This window comes from Syngnathus floridae, chromosome 21 (assembly GCF_059516105.1).
Source record: "Syngnathus floridae isolate MCC-2025c chromosome 21, RoL_Sflo_1.0, whole genome shotgun sequence".
NCBI classification, from domain to species: Eukaryota; Metazoa; Chordata; class Actinopteri; order Syngnathiformes; family Syngnathidae; genus Syngnathus; species Syngnathus floridae.
Genome location: NC_142433.1, coordinates 2,301,497 through 2,323,163, shown reverse-complemented (window position 1 = coordinate 2,323,163; position 21,667 = coordinate 2,301,497). Strand labels below are relative to the sequence as shown.

Below are 21,667 nucleotides of genomic sequence, written 5' to 3'. Positions count from 1 at the left end.
TTGCCGACACAATAGAGTGCGGTGCGCCTGTCTCTGCGGGTGAGGTCTTGCGGCTCGGGTCTCGGTCGCGTCCCCCCTCCCACGTCAGCGCTCAAGTTAGTCTCGCCGCGACGCCTTTACGGCCTGCTTTCATCTGCCCTTTAATGAGGAAACCGCCGGCTATAAAACAGGCAAATTTAAACTGGCCGAATATGAATCAGCTGCCTAATTCAGCAGGCCAGACGAGGCAAATGGATATCTAGACTCAAAGCTATTGTCTTATTTGTCGAGCAGACTATTTAAAGCATTAATTTGAGAATTAAGCGAGGGGGATTTTCACCAGTCGGCCATTATTGTGAACAGCGATCCAATGAGTCAATGACGCAACCGTCGATTATAGCCACAGTCTACTTTTGAGAGTCGCAACAAAGCAAAAACAAAAGGTCAGTAAAACAAAACCGCATTTTTTTCTCCTCCCTCATTCCATTGTAATGATAGAGAGACAGACAGGTAAGAAAGCATCAATTTAGAATAGTAGTTCAACATAAACATGCCGATACGCAAGCGATATTACACCAACAAAAGAAAGTGCACAGACGACATTTTAATGAACGTTTTAAGTCCACAGTGTAAAGACAAAATGTCGACCATTTTTCAGACAAAAAGTCTTCAACAGTTTTCTAAACGCCACAACAAAACAAAATATACACTTTGTACATTTGGTGAAGGCAGCCATGAACTAACCGTTCCTTGCTCATGCCTCAAATTAAAATTCAAAACAGACCACGGGAAACAATATTTTCGGTGTACAACTGAAACAGTGGAAAAATACTCCAGTGGCGTAGAAATAAATTCAAGTAGTTTGCGTAACATCAAACCCCCCCCTGAGCATTGTACAGCGTGCCCAAAGTGCAAAAGGTAACAGCTAAAGATTTCACAAGGATCAGCTCCATTCACTTAATGAGGCCTAGTTTGAAGTCACAACCTAAACCAACAATTGTTATGATCATCCTGAGGAAAATTATGCATCCATTGGTAACTTTGGTATCCCAAAAATAACATTTGAGGACAACGAGGGTAAATGTTGTGTACTAACTGGACTGTACCATGTTGACTATCCTGAGGATTGTTGGGGGTTGAGTGTAAGGTTTTAGTTTTGTGTGTGTGTGTCTTGTGCTCACTGTCCTTCCTCCTCCCGCAGGAACTGGAAGACGGACGAGAAGTCCTTGTTGGCGTAGCCGCGGGATGCCATAACTCTGTAGATCTGGTGAGCGAGTGAGCCGAGAGGAATGGACGTCTTGGTGTTGGTGGCTGTGTTTTGGGCCAAGCCGAGATCCTGGATAGCGTTTAAACAGAAGAATAAGCTTTTCCTGCATTGACATGCATAGGTATACATGTTATAGATATGGCAGCTCGACAACTGGACCGCAAAAGGAGCATATGGACCATCAAACGGACTGAGCGAGCAGACGTGTTAAAGCTCTAAATGTGTCAGCTGGTGACTGTGATTGAGGTAGCGGACCTCATACATGTGGACTCACCATAGCGGTGTCGTCGCGCTATATAGCGAGAGCGTCACCGATGAGCTGAGTAGTAAAACCAAGTAAAATGGCAATAAAATGAAATGTAACACAATAAATCGCACACGAGGCAGAGCGCTACCCCTGCCGCACACCTTAAACACGTTTAAAGGGACAGTCTGCTCATTTTAAAACCATCTTCTATCCCATTTTGAAGCTAGCGCTTTGTACCTTGGCCATGAGTGTCGTTCCAAAGCCTCCCTGATAGTTGTTGGCAGAAGGGACGCCCTCCATGACACCGGGGACGGGATTATACGAGTCGCTGGCCCAGCAGCGACCCGAGGACATGTTGAGGATCTTGGCCAGAAGCTTGGGGTCCAAACCCAGCCTAAAAGGGACGAGATATATATTTCGATTCGGGTATACATAAAATCTATGAAGCAGGGTGCAAGTAAAACATGGAGACAAATGGGTGCGGGGCAGCGGATGACCCCCGTTGAACCTTGCGGCCGGCTGCCGCCATTCCTCAGCGTTAATGGCTGAAGGCTTTGTAATGCCGCCTAATGCAGTATTGATGTTTAGCGCCACGTCCATCCTTTATCAATCCTCTTTCATGAAGCAAAAAGTGGAAGAGGAGGAGGTGAAGTGGTTTAAGTCGCACTGGGGAGCCATAAACCTCACTGTCACTCTTCCTCCCCCCCCCCCCCCTCCCGCCGGCTGCAGCATTATGCATGCGAGTTGGCGCCGAGCGTGACGCCGTGCCGAGCGTGACGGCGGAGAGGGTGGAACTGCGGCGTCTGTCGCTCGTGGAGCCGGCCACGTCGAGCTCGCCGTCCTAAGTGGGCTCTGCTCTCAGCGTGACCGTTAAACCATCATAGCTTCTTACAGCCGAGCCACGGCTAGCTTTTTACTAGCCGTCTACTAAGTAATTAAGGACATTGACACGCTCTCCACGTCTCGGCCTCCTCGCGTCGGTTTTGGAAATGCCGCATCAGCCGAGCTCTGATGGCTTTTCCAGCCACGCTCCTCCTCATCTCCTGCGCTGACGTGTCCCGTCTGAGGATTCGAGGGGACATATGTTTGACATCACCCCCCCCCGCCCCTCCTCCTCCAAATACATGGCGGCCCCTCCTTGTGTTCTGGGTCAGCAGCTGAAAAGGTTACGGGCCGGGAGCACAATAAAGCGCGTCGGAGCGCACGGATCATTTGTTCCGACGAGCGGGGACGTTGACGGCGAGCTGTTGTCCTCTGTTAACGATAAATCAATGAAATCTCCCCTCCCGCTCCCGTGGCACTGCCGCGCGTTACCGCTCAAACGGTTGTTAGCCGGCGCTACGGAGGTGTTGGGTTTCCCTGCGCTAATTTGCGTGGCCGAAGCGACATGTCACGCTTTAACGAGATTGTCACGCGTAGGCGCAAACGTGTTGCTACCGCCGACGAGAGATACGTGCCGACGGAGATGCGAGCGTGTTTACGCGCTAGCGGGTGAAGTTGATTTGCAGCACTGCAATTAGCTCCTCGTCCTCATGCCACGCCACAACAGAGCCCGACTCCTGTTTGTTATTACGCTAAAGAGGTAATGAGCGCGCACACGAGCTTGAGCTGTTTCATTTATAGAGGCAACAAGCGCATTTATAAGCGCTAATCAATTCGCTCGGGCGGCAATGAGAGGAAGATTTAATTCCTCTTTGCTAAAAATGGCAAGTCTGGTGTCACGACCTTTTCAAATCACCAGTGTGTACGCAAGATATAAATCCTCTGCTTTCATCTTCATGATTGGGGGGGAAAAAAAAATCACAGTCAGGCCACTTTTGCTATTCTTTCTGTGCAGTCTTAACCAACCCCCCTTCACTGACTGCTTGACTGCATGCAGAAATTACAGCAGGCACAAATGAGGCAAAGGAGAGCAGAAGGGATTAAAAGGACAGAATAAAATAAGGAGCCAACACAAATAGGGATGAGGAAGAAGAAGGAGGAAAAAAGCGTGTGTGTGCGCGCGCCTATAATTGTCATGCGCTGCGTTTCCTTGCGCTCCGAGAACGTCATGCTCGGGTGGAGACGGGCCGAGCCTCCGTCTGAGATCAACAAATTAGCTTCATGAAAAGAACGATGTGTGCGAGAAAGGAAATGGTGTGCTCGTCCCCATATGGACAGGTAAGACGACACACTTGTTTTTTAGAAAGGCCGGCTTTATTAGCCAAGTCGCTAACATTTTGGAATGTCACAGTGCGTGTGTATTACCGTGGGTCCAACCTTAAAAAAAAATACATACTTTTTGGACATTATCATAATCTGCATAGTCATTTGGTAAAAGTCACAGACTTAAGCGTGTCGGCATATCATGCGGCAGCGTGTGTTTGTGCAATGCTGCCATGTGTAAATCCATGTTGCTCTTTTAATGCCGTCCATATTTCAGTGGGCGAGCGAGGGGGGGATTTATGTGCGAGGCCTCATGCCAATTTTCCTCTTCTGTCTCAGCAATGATAAATCAGTCACACCGGGCCGGCCGGCACAGCTGCACTCGGCCCGTGCACACTCATGGCGTCCAAACTAGGTTCACGGTGGCATTTAAGTCGTCAAAAGTCATCAAGAAACAGAATATTAACACCGAGGAAGTAGCCTGACACGGGAAATATGTATTATAATATCATCTGATTTAAGTGGTGTCCACAGACAGGATCTTGGTGAGAGCTCAATCAGCAGATGTAAATCAGAGGCGGGGGGACTCCACCCCCTCCATCCATCCATCTTTTTAACAGATCCTTGAGGGCCACGCTGACCTCTTTTGCACGTTCGTAAACTCAACGTTTCGAAATCCGAGAGAGAAGCAGTAAATACTAGCACGGGTATACTGTCGACTCGGAAGGTTTGGAATGAGCATACCTGATGCCGAGGTTCATGGTCTCGGCGGTTCCGATCATGCCGATGGCCAGCAGCATGTTGTTGCAGATCTTTGCAGCCTTTCGGAGGATTAGGAGAGACGAAATGTCAATTGATCAGAAACTTGTTGATACTTAAGTGGATGCCTGGGGAGGCGGTCCCCCCTTGGCCACCCCTTTGCGCGCCACTGGCAGTTTTTTTTTTTGTACCTGTCCGGTGCCAACTTGTCCGCAGTAGATAACGTTGGCTCCCATGCAGGTGAGCAGTTCCTGCGCGGCGTTGTACTCCTCCTTGGCGCCCCCCACCATGAAGGTCAGCTTAGCCAGGCTGGCAGCCCCGACACCTGAACATGAGCGTTAACTGAGGTGATCAAGTTATCTTCAATCCATGTGCTAAACATATGCTTACTACATCGGCCACTTGACTGTTTCTCAAAAGGTCGGCGTTGCACTTTGCGCTTGTGTTCCAGCCACGGCGGGACCGGCGTGTTAAGTCGCCGGAGCACCAGAGGGACAGACGCATCTTTAAAAGCCGATTGTTGCAATCATCCACTGCACAACCCTCGTGGGATTTCTTGCCTTTTGTCCTACCGCCCTTTCTCTTACACATACACACACACACACAAGACAGCAGCTGTGCCTGAGGCTGCCCCTCCTCTTGGGGCTATCAGTGACATGCGTGAGGGGTAATTAACTTTACACTTTATCATGTTCAATTAGGCATCCCTCCCCATGCCTGATGGCTTAAGGAGCGTGCCATGTTGTGGGAGGCAAAAACAGCCCCCACCCCGACGTCCCCTCCCGCCTCTGCAGAGTCCTTAATGGGGAAAAATAACATCTTTTCAGAGCAGGCTAGCGTCACCTCTTAAATGCTTCTATAAACACACAAACAGAGGATCATGCACGTTTGCACTTTTAGCTTTCCAAAAGGGAAGTCGAGAGGAATCTCTTTGGGGGGTCGTGAAACTGTAATGAAAGGTCTTTTAATACTCAACACCTAATAATGGCGATGTTAATAATTAAACAGGGATTGGCCAAACTAAACTCAAGTCACATGATATGAAAATGAGGCCAAGAGAGAAAGAGGGGGAAAAAAAAAAATCACATGGTATCAGGGAGAGGATGAGAACAAGCCTTGAAGTCGATTTGTTTCCAGCGGCAGAGTAAGCGCGTACACTTGGAAAGGGCAGTGCGACAAGTGCTGCTTAATTAGCAAAGATCACGCTTTTGTGGACAACTAAAGAGGCAATTATTGATAACACACTTGATGTGCTGATCAATACAACTCACCAAAGGGAAAGCAAGAGAGAAAAGAGGAGACACCAGTGGAGAATAACGATCTTCATCGTCTTACCTCCCAACACTCCTTCCCTCAAATTAACTAATCACCCTAATAAGCTCTTATGATGTGTAGAGGATTTCTATAAGCAGTGGTCATGCCGGAATGATGGAAGATCCCCACCACAAAAAAAAAATCATTATCGTCATGCGCATGCTTGTGTGTGTGGGAGTATCGGGGACTCAGTCCAACGTGCATACACTAAAGTTCATCCGTGTGTGTGTGTGTGTGCGTCGTGTCATTGTCTTTACACGGCGTCCATGCGGGACGATACGCTCTCACGGCGTAGATTATGCACATATGCATCGGTCGGCGTGTGCAGAGGGACGTCCCGTTCTCGGGCCAGTTCTGTCAGAGACGGATTAAAGAGGAATCCTAATGAGCGCTGGGTGCACGGGCTCATCCATCCCAGCGGGAGTGACAGTCGGGGATCGTTAGCAGTGCGCAACTACACAACGCCCCCTAGGGGGAGACAAGATGTGCACGCCTGTGTGTGTGTGTGTGTGTGTGTGGGGGGGGGGGGGTCTACTGTAATGCCACTCACTCATTCATTCATTTTCCTCCACTTATTCTATTCAGGGGATCTAAAATACTTTTGTTACAGATAGCACGTGTCCTTTCTCGTGATGTCATCTGACCATGTCCATTGATTGTCCATCTCTCCAATATTAGCTCCGCTCGCCTGGAATCCAAAGTGGCAGCGATTTTTTTTTGCCCACAGAAGAATCACGGCGAGTGGAAAAGGTGCATATATCTTGAGAGTTTAATGGAAATTGGCTGCTTCGTGCTGCTGTATGACAGATGGGCAGGCGCTGCGACGTGCTCACATGCGGCCGGCCCAGTCTCGCCTTCATCCGAGCCGCTCCCGCAGCAAAAGTTAACAAGCAGTCGATCAAACATTATTAGGGCAGATGCTTCGCAGCATGTCATTAAACATTAACGTCAGAGGGCTGAAACGTTGCGGAGGTAAAGCGACACATCAGAGAAGGCAACGTTGGTTAAGTCGGTTTGTAAGGAAGCGCCATTTTCATGACACCAAACAAAACAAACAACCAATGCAATCCACATGGCCTTATTAAGATTTTACACTCTAAGCTCCTTTTGAAGAACGGCAATGTTCTTACGTTGAAAAGATCCAACTATGCTAGTTTAGTTAGCCTGTTTAAGGCCTTTTCCATTGTGTGTTAGCATTAAGCTAATGAATGGACTTCCATGTGTTTGCTCACAACTCAAAACAAAAACAATGAATCATCTCATAGACAATTTGCGACTTTTACAGAACCACTGTCAAACACATTTCACGCCACAACTTGATTTTCCTTGCTGGAAACAAATGCAAGCTTATTTGCAACCAAGTTTTCCCAGCTAAGTTTGGAGTCTATCAATGGGAGTCGACTGCCTGCAGTCGAAGCCAGCGGGGGTTCGAATATTCAGAGGCCGCAACATGTGGTCGGCCATTATAATTACACCCACGGGAAGATTTCTTTCTCAAACAAATTAAAAACCCGACGAGGCGCCATTAAAACCATAACGGATATCGAGTAAATTCAGTGAAACCGTACAAGGGAATGAGCTGGCCAAAATCAGACAGACGCATAAAAAACTTGCACTTTATCTGCCAACTTCTTTCGTGTTCACAAGAAACTCTTTATTGTAATTCCTGCGAAACCATGAGAACTGAATCATACACGAGCAGAGTCTATTTTAGGGATCTTATAGTAGCTTGAAGGGGCGAAGTTTGCAAAGCCCTATTGACCACCACTTTAATAATCATCGCCATCATTACCATCATCACCATCAGTAAGCGTTCAATTCCACGAGGGGGAGGCTGGTCAATGGTAGGTGACAAGACAACGGAGTGCGAAGGAGAAATCCGCAATCAATCCTTTCTCTCGCCCGATGAGGCTCATTTAGGAAAAAAGTGCCAGCTAATAATGGCGCTCAATTAGGCTGCAGGCAGCCGATACACAAACGTTTTAATGACGCTGATCGCAACTGTCCTTCAAATGACACCATGCTAATTCCGTGAGTGACACCGGAGTTACGTTTGACGGAGAGAGTTGCTTAATATGACTCATTCACCAGCTGACTCTTTGTCCGGGTGCACGCAAACACACACGGGCACGCACAAACGTACACAACAGATGACATCGGGGAAGTGAGAGCCAGTCCACAGCTGCTGGGTCTACCTCCATCTGGAGCATGAGCTCCAGTGACGCCCTCCCATCAGCATCCCCCCCCCCCTTGCATCGATGCTACCCCCAAGTGTGTCAGTACAACCCGTCAATGGGAGGCTTGTTATGCTAATCTAGTCTTTGGGCCGCTGTCTCGCTAGTCCTGGTTAGCCATCAAAATGACAACTGCGACCCCGCCCCCTTCCCGCTAACCGGCCTTCGGGACTCATCGTCTCATTAATCCCATTCTCAGACTGGATTAACCTGGCCTGAGTGATCTCCTGTTACTTTTATGATCACTGAGCAGCCAATTTTTCAAATGCAAGTCGTTCGACATCGAATGAGAAGTTGCATAAAATTATATATACAAAAATACATCAATCAAAATTTCAGTTTATTGGACTGGGGATAGTTTGATAATGTTCGTTTGTGTCTCTGAAGAACAAATCCTGCCGTTTCTAAATGTACCCGACATATGACTCTCAAGATTAACGAAAGACACAACCTTGGTTTGAAAAATGCGCTGTTAGTCTTTAGACTTTAAGACCTCACAAATGAGCGGCATCAGCCCGATTGCCTATTCCCACTTTCATTTGCAGCTTGCTTTCCCATTGCTGGGAAAAAACACAATGAAAGTTTTTTGTTTTACGTTAGCAATGTGGCACACCACCACCATGAGCAAATAGACACCAAGCAACACAAGGCAGGCATTCTGGCTCATTACTGCTAACAACCCTGCCACTTGCTAGCCAAAAGGTCTATTTTTGCATGTTGTGTGCCAACACCCTACTTTTGTGACATCAGACTTTGTTTTGTTGTGGATCAGCGCTGCATTTTACTAACAGGCAGCCGTGTGAGGGAGGGCAGACCAAACTTCAGCATCATTTGCATGAATTTTTGCACCACAGACATGCTGGAACACAAAGTACTGTCCAAAGTCTTGTGATTTCTACCACGGTTCCACCTTTCCTTTGATTAGCTGTCGAATTAGAGAGCGCGAGAAATTAAAGAAGAATCATAAGTGTGTCACTCACAGCGGTGCTGTGCTCGTTGTGAAATGTTTCAAACTGCGAAGAAGGCCAATTTGTCACAGAGCCCAGTTTTTATTGCTATTTGGGTAGGGTGCCATCTCCTGGTAAGAGCGGAGCACGTTCATTCGTTATCCTTTACATTGACAATTTCCCATTCGCGAAACAAACGTGAATAATCTTACTTCAGTTGTGCATGAACACAATCAACACACGGGCCACAGATTTTTTTTTTTCATGAATTCCTTTGCTAATTGCTAAATAGTATGCTAACAAGAAGAAGATGTTTGGCGTAGCGAGTCATCGTCGAGGGTCAATCATTGGTCATCTCAGGCTAGTAAAAGAGGCTTATTTGGGAGACAGGAGGAGAAGCACAACCTTCACAGAGGAGTACACACACACACACACACACACTGTCTGCCGTATGTAAACAGCGTGTGTGTTAAGGGAGAGTATCTGGCTTAAAGCTCTGATCTCCACTCACTCACTCGCTGCAGACGCCAGCTGGTAAACATGCCATCGGCCCAGTCTCTGCTTGTAAGGGCAGCAGAGTGTGTCGTGATTAATTCGCCATTGCGCAATCGAAAGTCAGCTACCGGTCCCGAACGGCAGACCACCACTCCGGAATCCAAATTTGCCCGCCAGTCCAAACCAGCCCGGACGTGACGGACAGTTTAACTCCTTCTCGTCTTATCTCCTTTCCTCTCCTCTACTCCATGTGAGGGAAGCTTTTCCCCTCTTTATGACTCTTTATCTGACTTGAAAGGCACGAACACGGGATACCCGCCATTACTGCTCCATCAACATGGAAAAAAAGCTCTGATGCGGGACTTCTCCAGCAAGGCTGGGCCCATTAAGAGCGACTGGCGATCCTGTGCTCTGTCAAGAAGCCATCACGAGCAGACAGCAGCGACATAATGAGGACTTAAAAGTTCAATCTTGCCTCAAAAACCTCTCGGTCAAATGCAGCAGTAAAAGCTTGAGATGGCACCTGACTGGCTCAGTAATTACAACCCATGTTGTGGTATTAACCCAAAAGGTCCCATGGTTTAAATTGACAAAGAATGGGTCAGGAACTTGGCAATGGGGTCACTGCGTTTGCTGCAATTGGATTCTTCTTTACTTTTATTCCTTTATGTTTAACAGCAGAGCAGCTTGTTAAGCGAGAAATAAAGCCGGGCTCTTTAATATCCAAAGTTCAAATGGGAACGAGACTTTAAAATTGAAGACATTTGATGCTATAAAAAGAAAGGGTAGCTACAAACATACTACGTGGTAGTGCAAAATATTTTACCTCCTGACACGGGTGCATCCATGAACACGGCGCCCATCTTCTCAGCGGCTAAGGCCATCTCTTTCGAGACGGCGGGGTCGATGGTGGAAGAGTCAATCAAAAGGGTTCCCTTCTTTACCTTCCTAATGATAAACCACACAGATTTTCCAGAACATTTCAAAGGTTCTTTTTCCTTGTGTTGCACTTAACTCAAGACCGAAAACTTACTTCAGAATGCCATTGGGGCCCGTGTAAACTTCGATGACGTTTGGACTGGATGGAAGCATGGTGAAAATGCGGTCTGCCTTGTCAGCAACTTCTGCAGGGGAGTCCACTACCTATTAAAATGAATACATTTATGAATAAAGTTGATTTAGGACAGCTTTTAGTGAATTGCAGCATTTCATCACAGAGCCACCAAATTATGACCCTAACAAATCATGAACAAATATGACATGTGTCGTCTTGAAGTGTGTTACCTGGGCACCCAGATCCCGCAGCTCCTTGCAGGACTCGGGAAAGACATCAGTAGCAATAACGGGGTAGCCATTTTTCAGCAGGTTCTTGGCCATGGGACTCCCCATGTTTCCCAAACCAATAAACCCGATGGGTGTTTTTGAGGCCATAGACCGCATCGGTGCTGAATTGAGAGGGAATAAATGGAGACAGATTTGATTTTGTTGAGTTGAAAGTCCAAGGAGGAATGCAGTCCAGTACAGTAGCAGGCGGTAATAAAGTTGTGAGAAGCTAAGCGATAAAACGCTAAGTGTGATTCAGCCTGTTGCAAGACTGGTGATAAATAAAACACTGCATGTGCAATGACAATCAGATGAAATATCGAAATAAAAATATATTTCTATGGAAATATTGGGCAGAATATTGTCTGCAGGTCACTTGCAGACAGCTTTTGGGAATTGTGGCCAGGCTGTTAAACAGTTCAGGCTCAGCCAAAGTCCTGGCAGGTTAACAATACTAAACACTGGCAGTGCACCAACTAGACAACAATAAGGCTTTAACTGCAAATTAAGACTACCTTAAATCTGCCAAAGCGTAGTAAAGAAAGTTTATCACATTGGCATTAATTAGGCAACAAGGGTTACAAATGATACAGTTCTGATAGAAAAAAAAACAATAAGCAGTGATTGCTGCAAATAAAAAATTGTGCCAAGTACTGGTTCATTTTGTTGTCTTATATAGGCTTGATTAGAAAATTAACCGTGCATTTTAGGGAAGGACTATGTATATAACATTTGTGGTGTTGCAAGAATGGAAAAATCCAGCTGTTGATGAAAAGATGCTGTTATAAGACCTTGCATGTTATGACTAGCTGCTAGTATTAACAATTGAAATCGCATACAAATAAAATCATTTAATGTTGCATTTATTGCATGTCAAATGCACAGAGCAGGTGATTAACTTATGACTTCAATCTGCTAACACAGCTAGCATTGGCTACCATGCTGCAGAAGTCAGGTAAGTGCGCATTCTCTTTGTGCAAACGCACAGAAATATTGAGACGGGGAAAAGAAAATAATATGACAATATGGGCGGATACGTTACCAAAGGTTGGGCTGACATTCCGCTTTTGCAAAAGAATTCGACAACCTCTCAACAAAGCTGCCATGCTTTTCTCCCCTTGACCTCAACAGTCTGCATAGATTGACAGCTAACACGCCGGTGTTCAGCCGTGTCGAATGATTGACAGCTAAATCAACCAATTGCAGTTGGAGGATTGTCATGTTAGCCAATAGAAATGAGCCAAGGCGGGATATCCTTTGTTTTCACGGATATGCGCTATTCTAGCGTGCGTAATCCTCACATTAATTTATTTAATCTGTTTTAGGGTGGGTCAAAATGAAGAATAGATACAGAAAATACCTTTTGCTTCATGCTTTTGTTCGTTTTTATCAATCTCTTTTCAGGCTCAGCATCCGTAGTCGCATCCTCATCCCCGGAAGTTGTCGGTGGTTTGCTTTCAGGAAGCGGCGCATCATCATCATCGTCTGCGCCTTCACAACATCGCAGACAGGACAGGGGCCAAAACAACGATCTACGTGCAAATTAATCCCTATTTTCACACTCGGAGTTCTTTAAAATGGGTACTGTTTAATCTTGCAGCCGTTTTGGCAGCCGTGATGTTGTCGGTTGAGCTATTCTCTGTGTGCATGCCTCGTCACGAGTGCAATGTTTTGCAAGATAATGACTTGACACGACATGGCCTGTTCCCAGGCTAACGTTAGCTGCTTAGCAACGATGAGACGCTTGCGTACTTTGTCAAGATCGGATTATCCTCCAAAGTTGAGGACACGTATTGCAGTGTGCATAGCCACAATAACAAGGTTTTTGGATTGGGTACTAGGTCTTGCAGCAAATGATGATTGTAACTTCGCATTTGTTTACCTCAGCTTTTTGTTTATACGTGTACTTCTTGCATTCTAATGATTCTGAAGATGACAGGAGCAAATATCAACACGTCAATGCTGCATGCATTTTCTAAATTTGTCATGAATCATGCTTTGGAAAAACACTCAGTTAATCGGCGCAACCATCTTGAGTATATAATAAAGCAACTGTCCTTTTATCTTGTACAATCATGTGCATGACATCATGTGTACCTTTGTTTTTGATGTGCAGATTTTATAGAAGCAGTCATTCTTTCATTTGGGGTCAAATCGTAGTTTCTTCAGGAGGGCTGGTTATGAAGGTGAAAGCCATAGTTGATATTCACCCTGGTCTTTTGCTTTGTTTCCTTCACAGACAAATGAAGTGAGCGGCAGATACAATGTCCTCGTTCCAGGTGGTGGATACCTCACCTGGCAGCAGCGTCAGTATCATGGAGACGTCCAACTTTGCCCATGTCATCTTCCAGAATGTTGGCAAAAGTTTCCTGCCTCAGGCACCTCTAGAGTGTCGCTACACTCTCACCCCTTACATCACACCTCATCCTAAAGACTGGGTTGGCATCTTTAAGGTAAAATCAAATGACCAAATGTTGACCCACAACATCTTTATCCATTTGTGTTTTTCAATCCTGTCTCTATTTCCTCCTCGCCACCCTCCCGTTTACTATACAATCTAAGCCCCAATTAACAGGAAATGCAAAGTAAGAAATGAAACGTCCCCGTAAAGTCAAAAACCAAACATTTTATTGTTGTTGTAAGACGTCGACTTCAAATCAACCAGCTCAATTAAAACAGCATAAAGTTGTTGGAAGTTTATTTGGAAAAAGTCGATTGGAAAATGGCTCGTCGTAATCCGTGCTAATTAAACGTGTTTGATGGTTAGGTCCTCATGTTGGAGAATACGTCTGAAGTCTCTGCTCTTACGCAATTCTATTGGATCTGGGTGTTGTCTGTGTATTAAACAGCATTCCGCACAACATTCAGCATTATACAATTCACGCCTGTTTTAGTGAGAAAGAGAGCGAGTGGAAGCTGCCAGGATACAGGGATGACTCACTGCAAACTCACTTGCTTTAATTCAGTTGTGCACCGATGCCTCCTAGTGGCGGAAAGTGGTCATAACCTCCCTACATGTGTGTATTGACTGTAAACACACCAGCAGCATTTGTACACATTTGTCAACTTTTGTCTTCAAGTCATTTTCCCCCATAAAGCCTTTAATACATTTGTCTGTTTAAATGTTGATTTAGTTGAAATGTGACAAAGCCCAACAGCTGTCTAAAAAGCCCCGTGGAGGATTTTGGTCGTGGCATGTTTGTTGGGTGAGCAGGGAGAAACCCGCCACGCTAGAGTATAATTTAGGTGTCATCGCGCTGTTCGCTCACACCTTGCCGGAATGATTGATAGTCACCGTGCCTATGATTACTTTATAACATCACTGCTGTGCTCGGAATGCCGCACCATACCAAAGCCAACGTCAGTCACCTTCACTCTGCAATTAGCAAAATTATTTATGTCTCTTCGCCGTTCCGCAAACACGCGTGAGCGGGCAAGCCGAGCTGGCAGGAGGCCATGGTGGGCCAAGATAGAAAGGACAAAGCTTTCTGGTTTTTTTTTTTTGTCGCAGTTAATAAACATACCTGCTGTGTAGGTCAGTTTAGATTTAGAGTTTGAGCGACATGTGAATCTCCAACGCTTATATAGGTTTGGCTGCCGTAAAGACGTTTCGTGACATGTTTCACTTGCATAGCCACTAACTGCCATCCAAGTGGCAAACTCCTGTGTTGCTACATTTTTTCTTCATATATAATAAAGTGGTTATCAGCCGTGCCACAATTACGGCACGTGTGTTTTGGAGCAACAGGTTTATGACAAAGGAGGAAGTTGAGCTTCATCATCTGCTTACAGAAATAAGAAATTGACAGTCACACTGAGCAATGCTGACTCACCTCACGACTCACGCCTTTATCTCCATGCATGCTTTTGCTCGTGTCCTCAGGTTGGCTGGAGCACAGCTCGGGATTACTACACCTTCCTGTGGTCCCCCATGCCTGAAAAATATGAACCAGGAAGTACAGTGCACAGGACTGTGGTCTTTCAAGGTACACAATTTCAGCCAGTGTGTGGCGACTTGGGCTTTTCTGAAGTAACTTCGCAAATTTATGACGCGTATAAAAAGCAGCACTTTTATTTAATAAGGAAACATAACCGCAAATGTCGGCCTGGGACCCAAGCGCCTCTGAAACCACACACACTCGCACGGGAAGGGCCTGCAAACTAGTTTTACTGTCCCTGGAACGGTCCAATATTACACAATGAAAATATGAGCGCACGCTGCGGTGTGTCACTAGTCAGTTAAAAGTAGTTTGCAGACGGATTTCCTGCACTTAACATCTCCACCATTCAAAGTGTGGGAGGCCTGAAATGACCATTTTCTTCTGTCTGCTACCTCCATTGTTCTATCTTCCAGGTTATTACGTTCCCAAGTCGGATGGGGAATTTTACCAGTTCTGTTACGTGACACATGGCGGTGACATAAGAGGGGCCAGCACACCATTCCAGTTCAGGTCAGCCACACCCAACGAGGAACTGCTGACTGTCAGTGAAGATGACAGCAATTCTGACATACTAGTGGTCACCACCAAGACTGGCCTGTTGGAGGTGTGAATAGATTTGATCCATTCTTGAGCACACACACCACAAAGTGTGGCATACAATAAAACGATATTTTATGATTTATTTGGCAGCGGGTGGAGGAGGCGCAGCAGGAGCGCAGGGAGCTCCTGCAGGCCATGCGGCTCCTCCAGGAGGAAAAGCAGCAGCTCCAGGAAGAGCAGAAACGACTTTCCCGGGAGCGGGAGCAGGAGAGGGAGACGTGTTGCCTGCTGCGTACGCACAACCAGGTCAGATATTTCAAAGTCATCATGATCTTTATACACAATTGTTGTAAATATTTGGCAAACAAGAAGGCCTACGCAGGAACGAAGGTGACGAAGTGGAATACTTTTTTTAGGCGTACGTGTGTGTACACACATTATATTGCCCAAGCCGGTTTCTCACCAGTGATCACAGGTCTGAACTCTTCAAAGGCCAGCAGATTTCTGAATAATCTGCATCCAAGCTCAAGAGAGACACAGTTAGCTACAGCATGTGTGCGTCTGGTTAACTCTGTGTGTGTGTGTGTGTGTGTGCGCACGGTCTTTGTCTGCGGCTTTAACGACCCGGCTCACTGGGCTGGAACGAAATGGCGACTCCGATTTCCCGGGCATCTGGCGTCAGGCGACGATGCCATCGCAACCACAGAGTTAACAAACATGACGTCAAACGTGCACATCCAGGTCCAGTGGGCTACCCAACGCGCGCACAAACACACCTACGCAAACGCTCATTATGCTCGCAAAGCCTTTTCGGCCATGTGTGGAATGAGAGGAGGGTAGTCCACAAAACCACCAGGCCCAAGCTGAGGGACAAACACCACTTAGTCACGCGATGGCTTTCTCCCTGTTTGTTGCCGCCTGTCTGTGTTTCACTTTCAAATGGTAAATTTAAATTCATATTTACTAAATTGACTGTTAAATGTATGCAGAAGAAATATTTTAAAATTTATACTGTCAAACTCATAAACTGTTCTGTGATTACTGTTAATTTTAATGACAAATTTGACAAAGTGGTTTGGCTGGAAGATGTGATCATAATTTTATTATCGTGTGTTGCTGGAGTCTTGTGTGCTAACGCCCTCTAGCGGCGATAACTGGTGCAGGTCCAAAGTTAGCAAGCTGCTTTGAGTTAGATATTTGTTGTTGCACTTTTTATGAAGGGCAAACTAAATTATGGGGTAACACACACACACACACACACATTTATTTTACAGTAGGCATTCCTGATGAAAATATCCTTTTGAGTTTTACACAAGATGCTAAGTACATTTTTTCGGCTGCTAATTTTATGACTACACTTTTTATAAGGTCTTTATGAACTGCTAAAGTGCTTCCCAAACAGCAGCCATAAAAAAAGAAAAAAAAAATCATACAAGGATTTCCAAAGCCAAGCTTGTAAGAGCGATGGCCTCCAGGCATGAACTGTTTGCATGTCCACTCGAGATGTTCCAGTCCTTTCTTTTGTCCTTAACTAGCACAACTATGTTTGTGCATGCCTGCGGTGTAAATAAATTACAATTGAGGATGTGGAAGTGCTCTCATTTGGTGACAACGGATTTTAGTTTCTCTTGATTTACTGCTCTTTGCGACTGATTGATGCACACGTTCAAACACGTCCTGAGAAGATCCACCACGTGACGAAAACTGACATTCTGTCATTTACCACACAGCGCAACATAGCGCTAACCATCTGTCATTCACTCATTGGCATTTTGTGTGATTTACCTTCGGCCTGCTGAACGATGCCACCCATTTTGATGTATTCTGTCAACATCTCTGTTCCTCAGGAGCTCCTGCGCTCGTCCCAGTGCATGTCAGAGGAGCGCGAGGAGGTGAGGAGGAGACTGACGGAGGCGACGGATCGAGTGCGCCAGCTTGAGGAGGACCTGCTGGGAGTCAGTCAGAGAGCCCTGCAGAAAGAGACGGAGATGGACTGGTGAGTGACGGGACGCGCGTAAGTGTCCATCAATCATCATTCCTTTCTGAGGGAGTGTTGAATGAAGGTGTTGAAGCTTTCGTCACTGCCTTTTAATCAAATGAAACACGCGGGAAGTAGGCTTGTCATTGAAGGCGATATTTTCAAACGAGTGCTCTGTGCCAGATGGTTTGCAAGGTCCATCTTCACTTTGGCCCTCGACTCTAATTACCTCTTTAGCCTGCGTGACCGTCAGAAGAAGCTGACAGCGGAACGAGACAACCTGGACAGCCAGCTCAAGAACGAGAAAGACGAGAGGGAGCGCTACAAGGTGAGAAAACAAAAAAAACACACCTCAAAGAGTTGTCCTTCTGAGCTTTTGATAAATAAGCACTCGCGCAGGCCCATCTGCGCAGCACCGAGCTGGAGAACACCAAGCTGAGCGCCGAGCTGCAGATGTTGAAGGCCGTGGAGCTCAACCGGGAGGTGACCATCGCTCAGTTCCAGGAGGAGCTGGAGAGGCTGAGGAGCTGTGTGGCCCAGCGGGACAGTTTGGAGAAAGAGTTGCTCACACTCAAAATGGACAAGGTCGTATGCAAGATGATGAGATGTAAAAAAAAAAAAAAAAAGACTTAGAACTTATGATTACCTTGCCCCTCTCTGCAGGCCGAGCTGACACGTCTACGCGAACAACTCCGTCAGGCCGAGGAGCAGCTGGCCGCGTCTCGCCAGCAAGCGGCCTTGCTGGCCTCGGAGCTCCGCGACTCAGCCAGCGCCCGGGACCACTCCATGAGCGAACTGTATCGCGCCCGCCTGGAGGCCGACAAGCTCCGCGCCAGTCTGGCTGAAGCGCAGGCCGAGTGCCAGCGTATGGAAAGCCAACTGGACCGCATGAAGAGCTCTGCGCACAGAGACGTGGTCTGTAAATCACAATTTGTCTCGTTCATTGTACATTCCGTTTTTAAATATTTGACATTTCAGAGCGTCGGGACCAACGGAGAGCTGGCACCCAGCGTACTGATCGTCTCCGAGGTGGAAGCCGAGCTGCAGAGGGAGGTGGAGGAACTGAAGCTGCGCCTCCACATGGCCGCCGAGCATTATAAGGAAAAATACCGCGAGTGCCAGCGGCTCCGCAGGCAGGTGGCCAAATTGAACACGAGCGAGTCGCACGCGGTGAGTGATTGTGCGGCAAAACCAGAATGACTCAGCAAACGTTACGCAGCCGCATATTTGCATACGCTTTCCTCCGCGCAGGAGCACAAGAGAAATGCATCGACCGAGACGGTCTTGGAGCCTCTGACCCCAAGCCCTGATTCACCCACTGCAGGTATGATAAACGCATACAAACAATCCTTAATACATTCACAATTTAAATGTTCAACAATGTAACGTCATAAAATCTTCTCGCAGGTCAAGTAAGGCAACCTCGGAAATATGTAACCCGCTTGAAAGCGAATACCTTGTGTCAACAGCTTCCAACGTGTCGATAAATTACAACTTGTGTCTGACACTTGGCAGTGCAATTTGCTCAATGATGGCTTTCCAGCTGGCTCCTTTTTTTTTTATTTTACGCCAAACAATGTGAAAAAAGTTAGGCTGTTGTTGTGTGTTGGTTAAGAGGAATTGAAGTCGCAAGTTGTTTTTGTAATGTGTTTAAACTGCAAGGCTAAAAAAAATTAGGACAAATAAATTACTATTAATTGGTACATTTGATTGACACGTCACTGGAACATTGTTTTTTTTTTTCCAGGAAGTATTGCTGCAGGAGCCCTCCAAGAGGCCTCTACCTTGACAATCAGCTCTGAGCTGGAAAACCTGGAATGTACACACAGCAGCACAGAGACTGAGGAGAAGCAGACCGCAAAGTCGACGGGGAGCGCTGAGGCGGACCTGGAAGAGGAGAGGAGGGAGGACAGCCTGCGGCTGACGAGCTGGGTGGAGGTCCAGACAAAGTGGGCGGGCAGCGAGGGGAACGCCGAGGCCCAGCAGACTCCGGAGGAGGAGGGGGAGAGGAGAAGAGGGGAAGAAGAAGAAGAAGAAACGGCCCAGGGGGAACACAGCAACTCCGTGGAGGAGGAGCTTGCGTTGATGGAGGAGAAGTGGAAGGAGCAGTGCGCCATCAATGAGACGCTCAAACAACGTCTGGCCAATGAGGAGGAGCGATTTAGAGTGAGCACCACTGCCAAACTTAACCACAAAATTAAACATCGTCAATCAAAACGGAGCATTTTGCTCTCTCGGATCTCGTTGGCTTGCTTTTGTACCTAATTGAGATGGGAGTGTACACAGAGGGAAAAAAAAAAAAAGCCAAATGGCTTTGTCAATACTAGTTAAAAGCCTCCATTTTAAGTTTGAGGTCTCAAAGGTTCAAATGAGCCTGTTTTTCACTACCTGAACACCTTGCACCTTAACGGCCCGAGTTAACGTGACTATAACGACTTAAGAGCGGGCCTGTTTATCGGCGCTCTAAGCAAAAGCCCCCACCCCAACACCCCCGTCTTTGATCGGACCTCCTGTCTGAGTTGAGGGCCTAGTGTGTCCTGTGCGTCTCTTAATGGCCAACTGGGGGGGGGGGGGGCCCGCCGACCGCCATGTTTTACGACTGTTTACATCAGGCACAGAGAGACAGACAGACAGTCGGTACTGCTGACTCCCCACCTGAACTTCACCCTCTAATGCTGCACCATAAATCCCTCAGAGCGCGGAGAGGAGGGGAGGGGGTGCACCAAAGGAGATGAAAGAGAATTGGGGCGGGGGGGGAGCGGAAAAAGCAAACACAAGTCAAGAGTTAGGAAAGTGGGCCGGACAGACAGACATGAAGCAGAGAGAGAAGCCGAGGGGATTTGGAATCTTAGTAATGGGATGAAATGAGAGACGATGGGACTATCCCACAGTGTCTCCCAGATTTACTACCATCCTGTTTCTCGGCGGCCCGAGATCAATAGCAGATCAACAATGAAACTTCTGTTATCAGGGATTGTTTGCTTTCGGGTTCCCTGCAGGCGCTCGCTCCCAAGATGAATTAAAAGCGGCACTAAAATGCACTTTTGCTAGTGATTAACTTCCTGTTCTCTGTTTGTTTTAAGGTGCAGATGGCAGAGCGGATCAGCGAGGTGATGGGAGTGGACGGAAATGAAAGTTTTGACCGCTTGACCTTCTTTGGCTAAATGAATTTTCTCCCTTGGCAGGAATTGCATCTCATCCTGAGTCGGCAAAGGGGGCAGGACGCCCGCGATGAAGGGGCTGAGGTTTGGCGGCAGATGGCAGAGCGGATCAGCGAGGAGATGGAGTTGAAACGTGAGGAGCGACTAGATGAGGTAGGCCTGGGCAAGGAATGGACTTTCTTGACTCATTTGAGGTTTTTTTTTTTTTTTTTTTTGGAGCATGTGCTCTTTAGTCACATCATCCTCTCCCCTGTCCTCCCCCACTAATTAATCTCTCTCTACCTGCTTACTTTTCCCGGTGGCATTGTTTCATGCAAATGCCAGGCGGCGTGTCTGTTTCACCTTCCCAACCCTGGTTTAAATGTTAAACCTGCTAACAGAGCACTAATGAAGTCATCCAGCAAGGTCGGTGAGGAGGGGAAAGCCCAAGTGTGACACCTATTACAGTAATGAGTAGGCTACTAATGCTAGCACGTCACATATTATCACAAAGGGTAACAACGGTGTCGAAGGAAATGAAAGTTGGGACCGCTTGAGGTTCTTTGACGAGGTAAATTTCTCCCTTGGCAGGAATTGCATCTCCTCCTGAGTCGGCAAAGGGAGCAGGACGCCCGCGATGAAGGGGCTGAGGTTAGGCGGCCCATGGTGCTGCGGTACCCGCTGCCTTACCCCCAGGACCCCTCGCCGCCCCCATTGGTACCACAGAGGCCCGCGGAGCTGCAGTTTGGCAACCCATACGCCACTGACCCCACGCAAGGTGTGGCATCATGCTAGCGGTTCACTACCCAAGGCCAGATCATCAGTAATTTATTTGTTGACATTTATTTCTAGATCAGGAAGGAGATGCCTCGCTAACTCCGGAGCAACTGAGCCGCCCTCCACCCGAGGCCCCGCCTTGCGTCACTCCCTGCGCCCCTCCGATCTCCCCTACAAATCCGAACCCCGGCCTGGTGGCGCCAAGTTGGGACAGAGAGGTGGTCTGCATCCAGCCTTCACGCAGCACCAGCCCCCCGGAGAACCCACCCGAGGAACCTCAGAACGTAAGAACATTCATTTTTGAAGTATGGCGTTGATGCTTTAGCGCATCCCGTGGCATTTCTACGTAATTATAAACTCTTTTTGGCATATAAGTGTTTGATTAGGTTGTATTTTGCTCTACCTGTTTCGGTCGTGGAATCTTCCATTGTTGGTCTCGCTGTGTGTGTTGTAGGCCGGTGACGGGGCGCAGCCATCTTGTGACCATCAGTCCAGCCGACCTCCTGAAACAAGAAGAGGCTTCTGCTTTGACTCCAGGTAGTTGACACATTTGTATGACTGGGCCCACCTGTCCACATTGA

The 21,667-nt window shown here is 47.1% G+C and overlaps 2 protein-coding genes across 3 annotated transcripts in view; one reads left to right on the top strand and one right to left on the bottom strand.

Moving 5' to 3' along the window:
* Positions 1 to 563: 563 nt before the first annotated feature.
* Positions 564 to 11,878, bottom strand: hibadha (3-hydroxyisobutyrate dehydrogenase a). Its single transcript, XM_088365839.1, has 8 exons — positions 11,753 to 11,878; positions 10,672 to 10,832; positions 10,421 to 10,530; positions 10,214 to 10,335; positions 4,589 to 4,722; positions 4,383 to 4,459; positions 1,731 to 1,887; positions 564 to 1,315 (listed from the first exon to the last, which is right to left on the bottom strand). Exons 1-8 carry the CDS (start codon positions 11,814 to 11,816, stop codon positions 1,157 to 1,159), a joined length of 984 nt encoding a protein of 327 aa, XP_088221965.1. The 5' UTR covers positions 11,817 to 11,878; the 3' UTR covers positions 564 to 1,156.
* Positions 11,879 to 12,130: 252 nt separating this feature from the next.
* Positions 12,131 to 21,667, top strand: part of tax1bp1a (Tax1 (human T-cell leukemia virus type I) binding protein 1a) — a 10,790-nt gene continuing 1,253 nt past the window's right edge. The window contains exons 1-18 of one of the 2 annotated variants that reach the window (XM_088365799.1): positions 12,131 to 12,291; positions 12,950 to 13,163; positions 14,594 to 14,696; positions 15,065 to 15,255; positions 15,342 to 15,497; positions 17,039 to 17,187; positions 17,407 to 17,497; positions 17,569 to 17,754; positions 17,833 to 18,084; positions 18,148 to 18,339; positions 18,421 to 18,493; positions 18,917 to 19,335; positions 20,253 to 20,279; positions 20,355 to 20,483; positions 20,655 to 20,735; positions 20,901 to 21,087; positions 21,162 to 21,370; positions 21,541 to 21,623. In XM_088365799.1, the coding sequence (XP_088221925.1) occupies positions 12,975 to 13,163; positions 14,594 to 14,696; positions 15,065 to 15,255; positions 15,342 to 15,497; positions 17,039 to 17,187; positions 17,407 to 17,497; positions 17,569 to 17,754; positions 17,833 to 18,084; positions 18,148 to 18,339; positions 18,421 to 18,493; positions 18,917 to 19,335; positions 20,253 to 20,279; positions 20,355 to 20,483; positions 20,655 to 20,735; positions 20,901 to 21,087; positions 21,162 to 21,370; positions 21,541 to 21,623 (2,717 nt within the window). In that variant the 5' untranslated portion in view covers positions 12,131 to 12,291; positions 12,950 to 12,974. The remainder of the gene's footprint in view (positions 12,292 to 12,949; positions 13,164 to 14,593; positions 14,697 to 15,064; positions 15,256 to 15,341; positions 15,498 to 17,038; positions 17,188 to 17,406; positions 17,498 to 17,568; positions 17,755 to 17,832; positions 18,085 to 18,147; positions 18,340 to 18,420; positions 18,494 to 18,916; positions 19,336 to 20,252; positions 20,280 to 20,354; positions 20,484 to 20,654; positions 20,736 to 20,900; positions 21,088 to 21,161; positions 21,371 to 21,540; positions 21,624 to 21,667) is intronic. The other variant, XM_088365800.1, reaches the window with a different exon arrangement.

What these genes read in the sequence shown, in the direction of transcription:
- hibadha (XM_088365839.1), bottom strand. Translation starts at nt 11,816, where the DNA reads ATGGCAGCTTTGTTGAGAGGTTGTCGAATTCTTTTGCAAAAGCGGAAT. An exon ending in TGCGGGATCTGGGTGCCCAG is followed by an intron (nt 10,531 to 10,671) that starts GTAACACACTTC and finishes TCATTTTAATAG; the next exon opens with GTAGTGGACTCCCCTGCAGA. An exon ending in ACCATGAACCTCGGCATCAG is followed by an intron (nt 1,888 to 4,382) that starts GTATGCTCATTC and finishes CGTCCCTTTTAG; the next exon opens with GCTGGGTTTGGACCCCAAGC.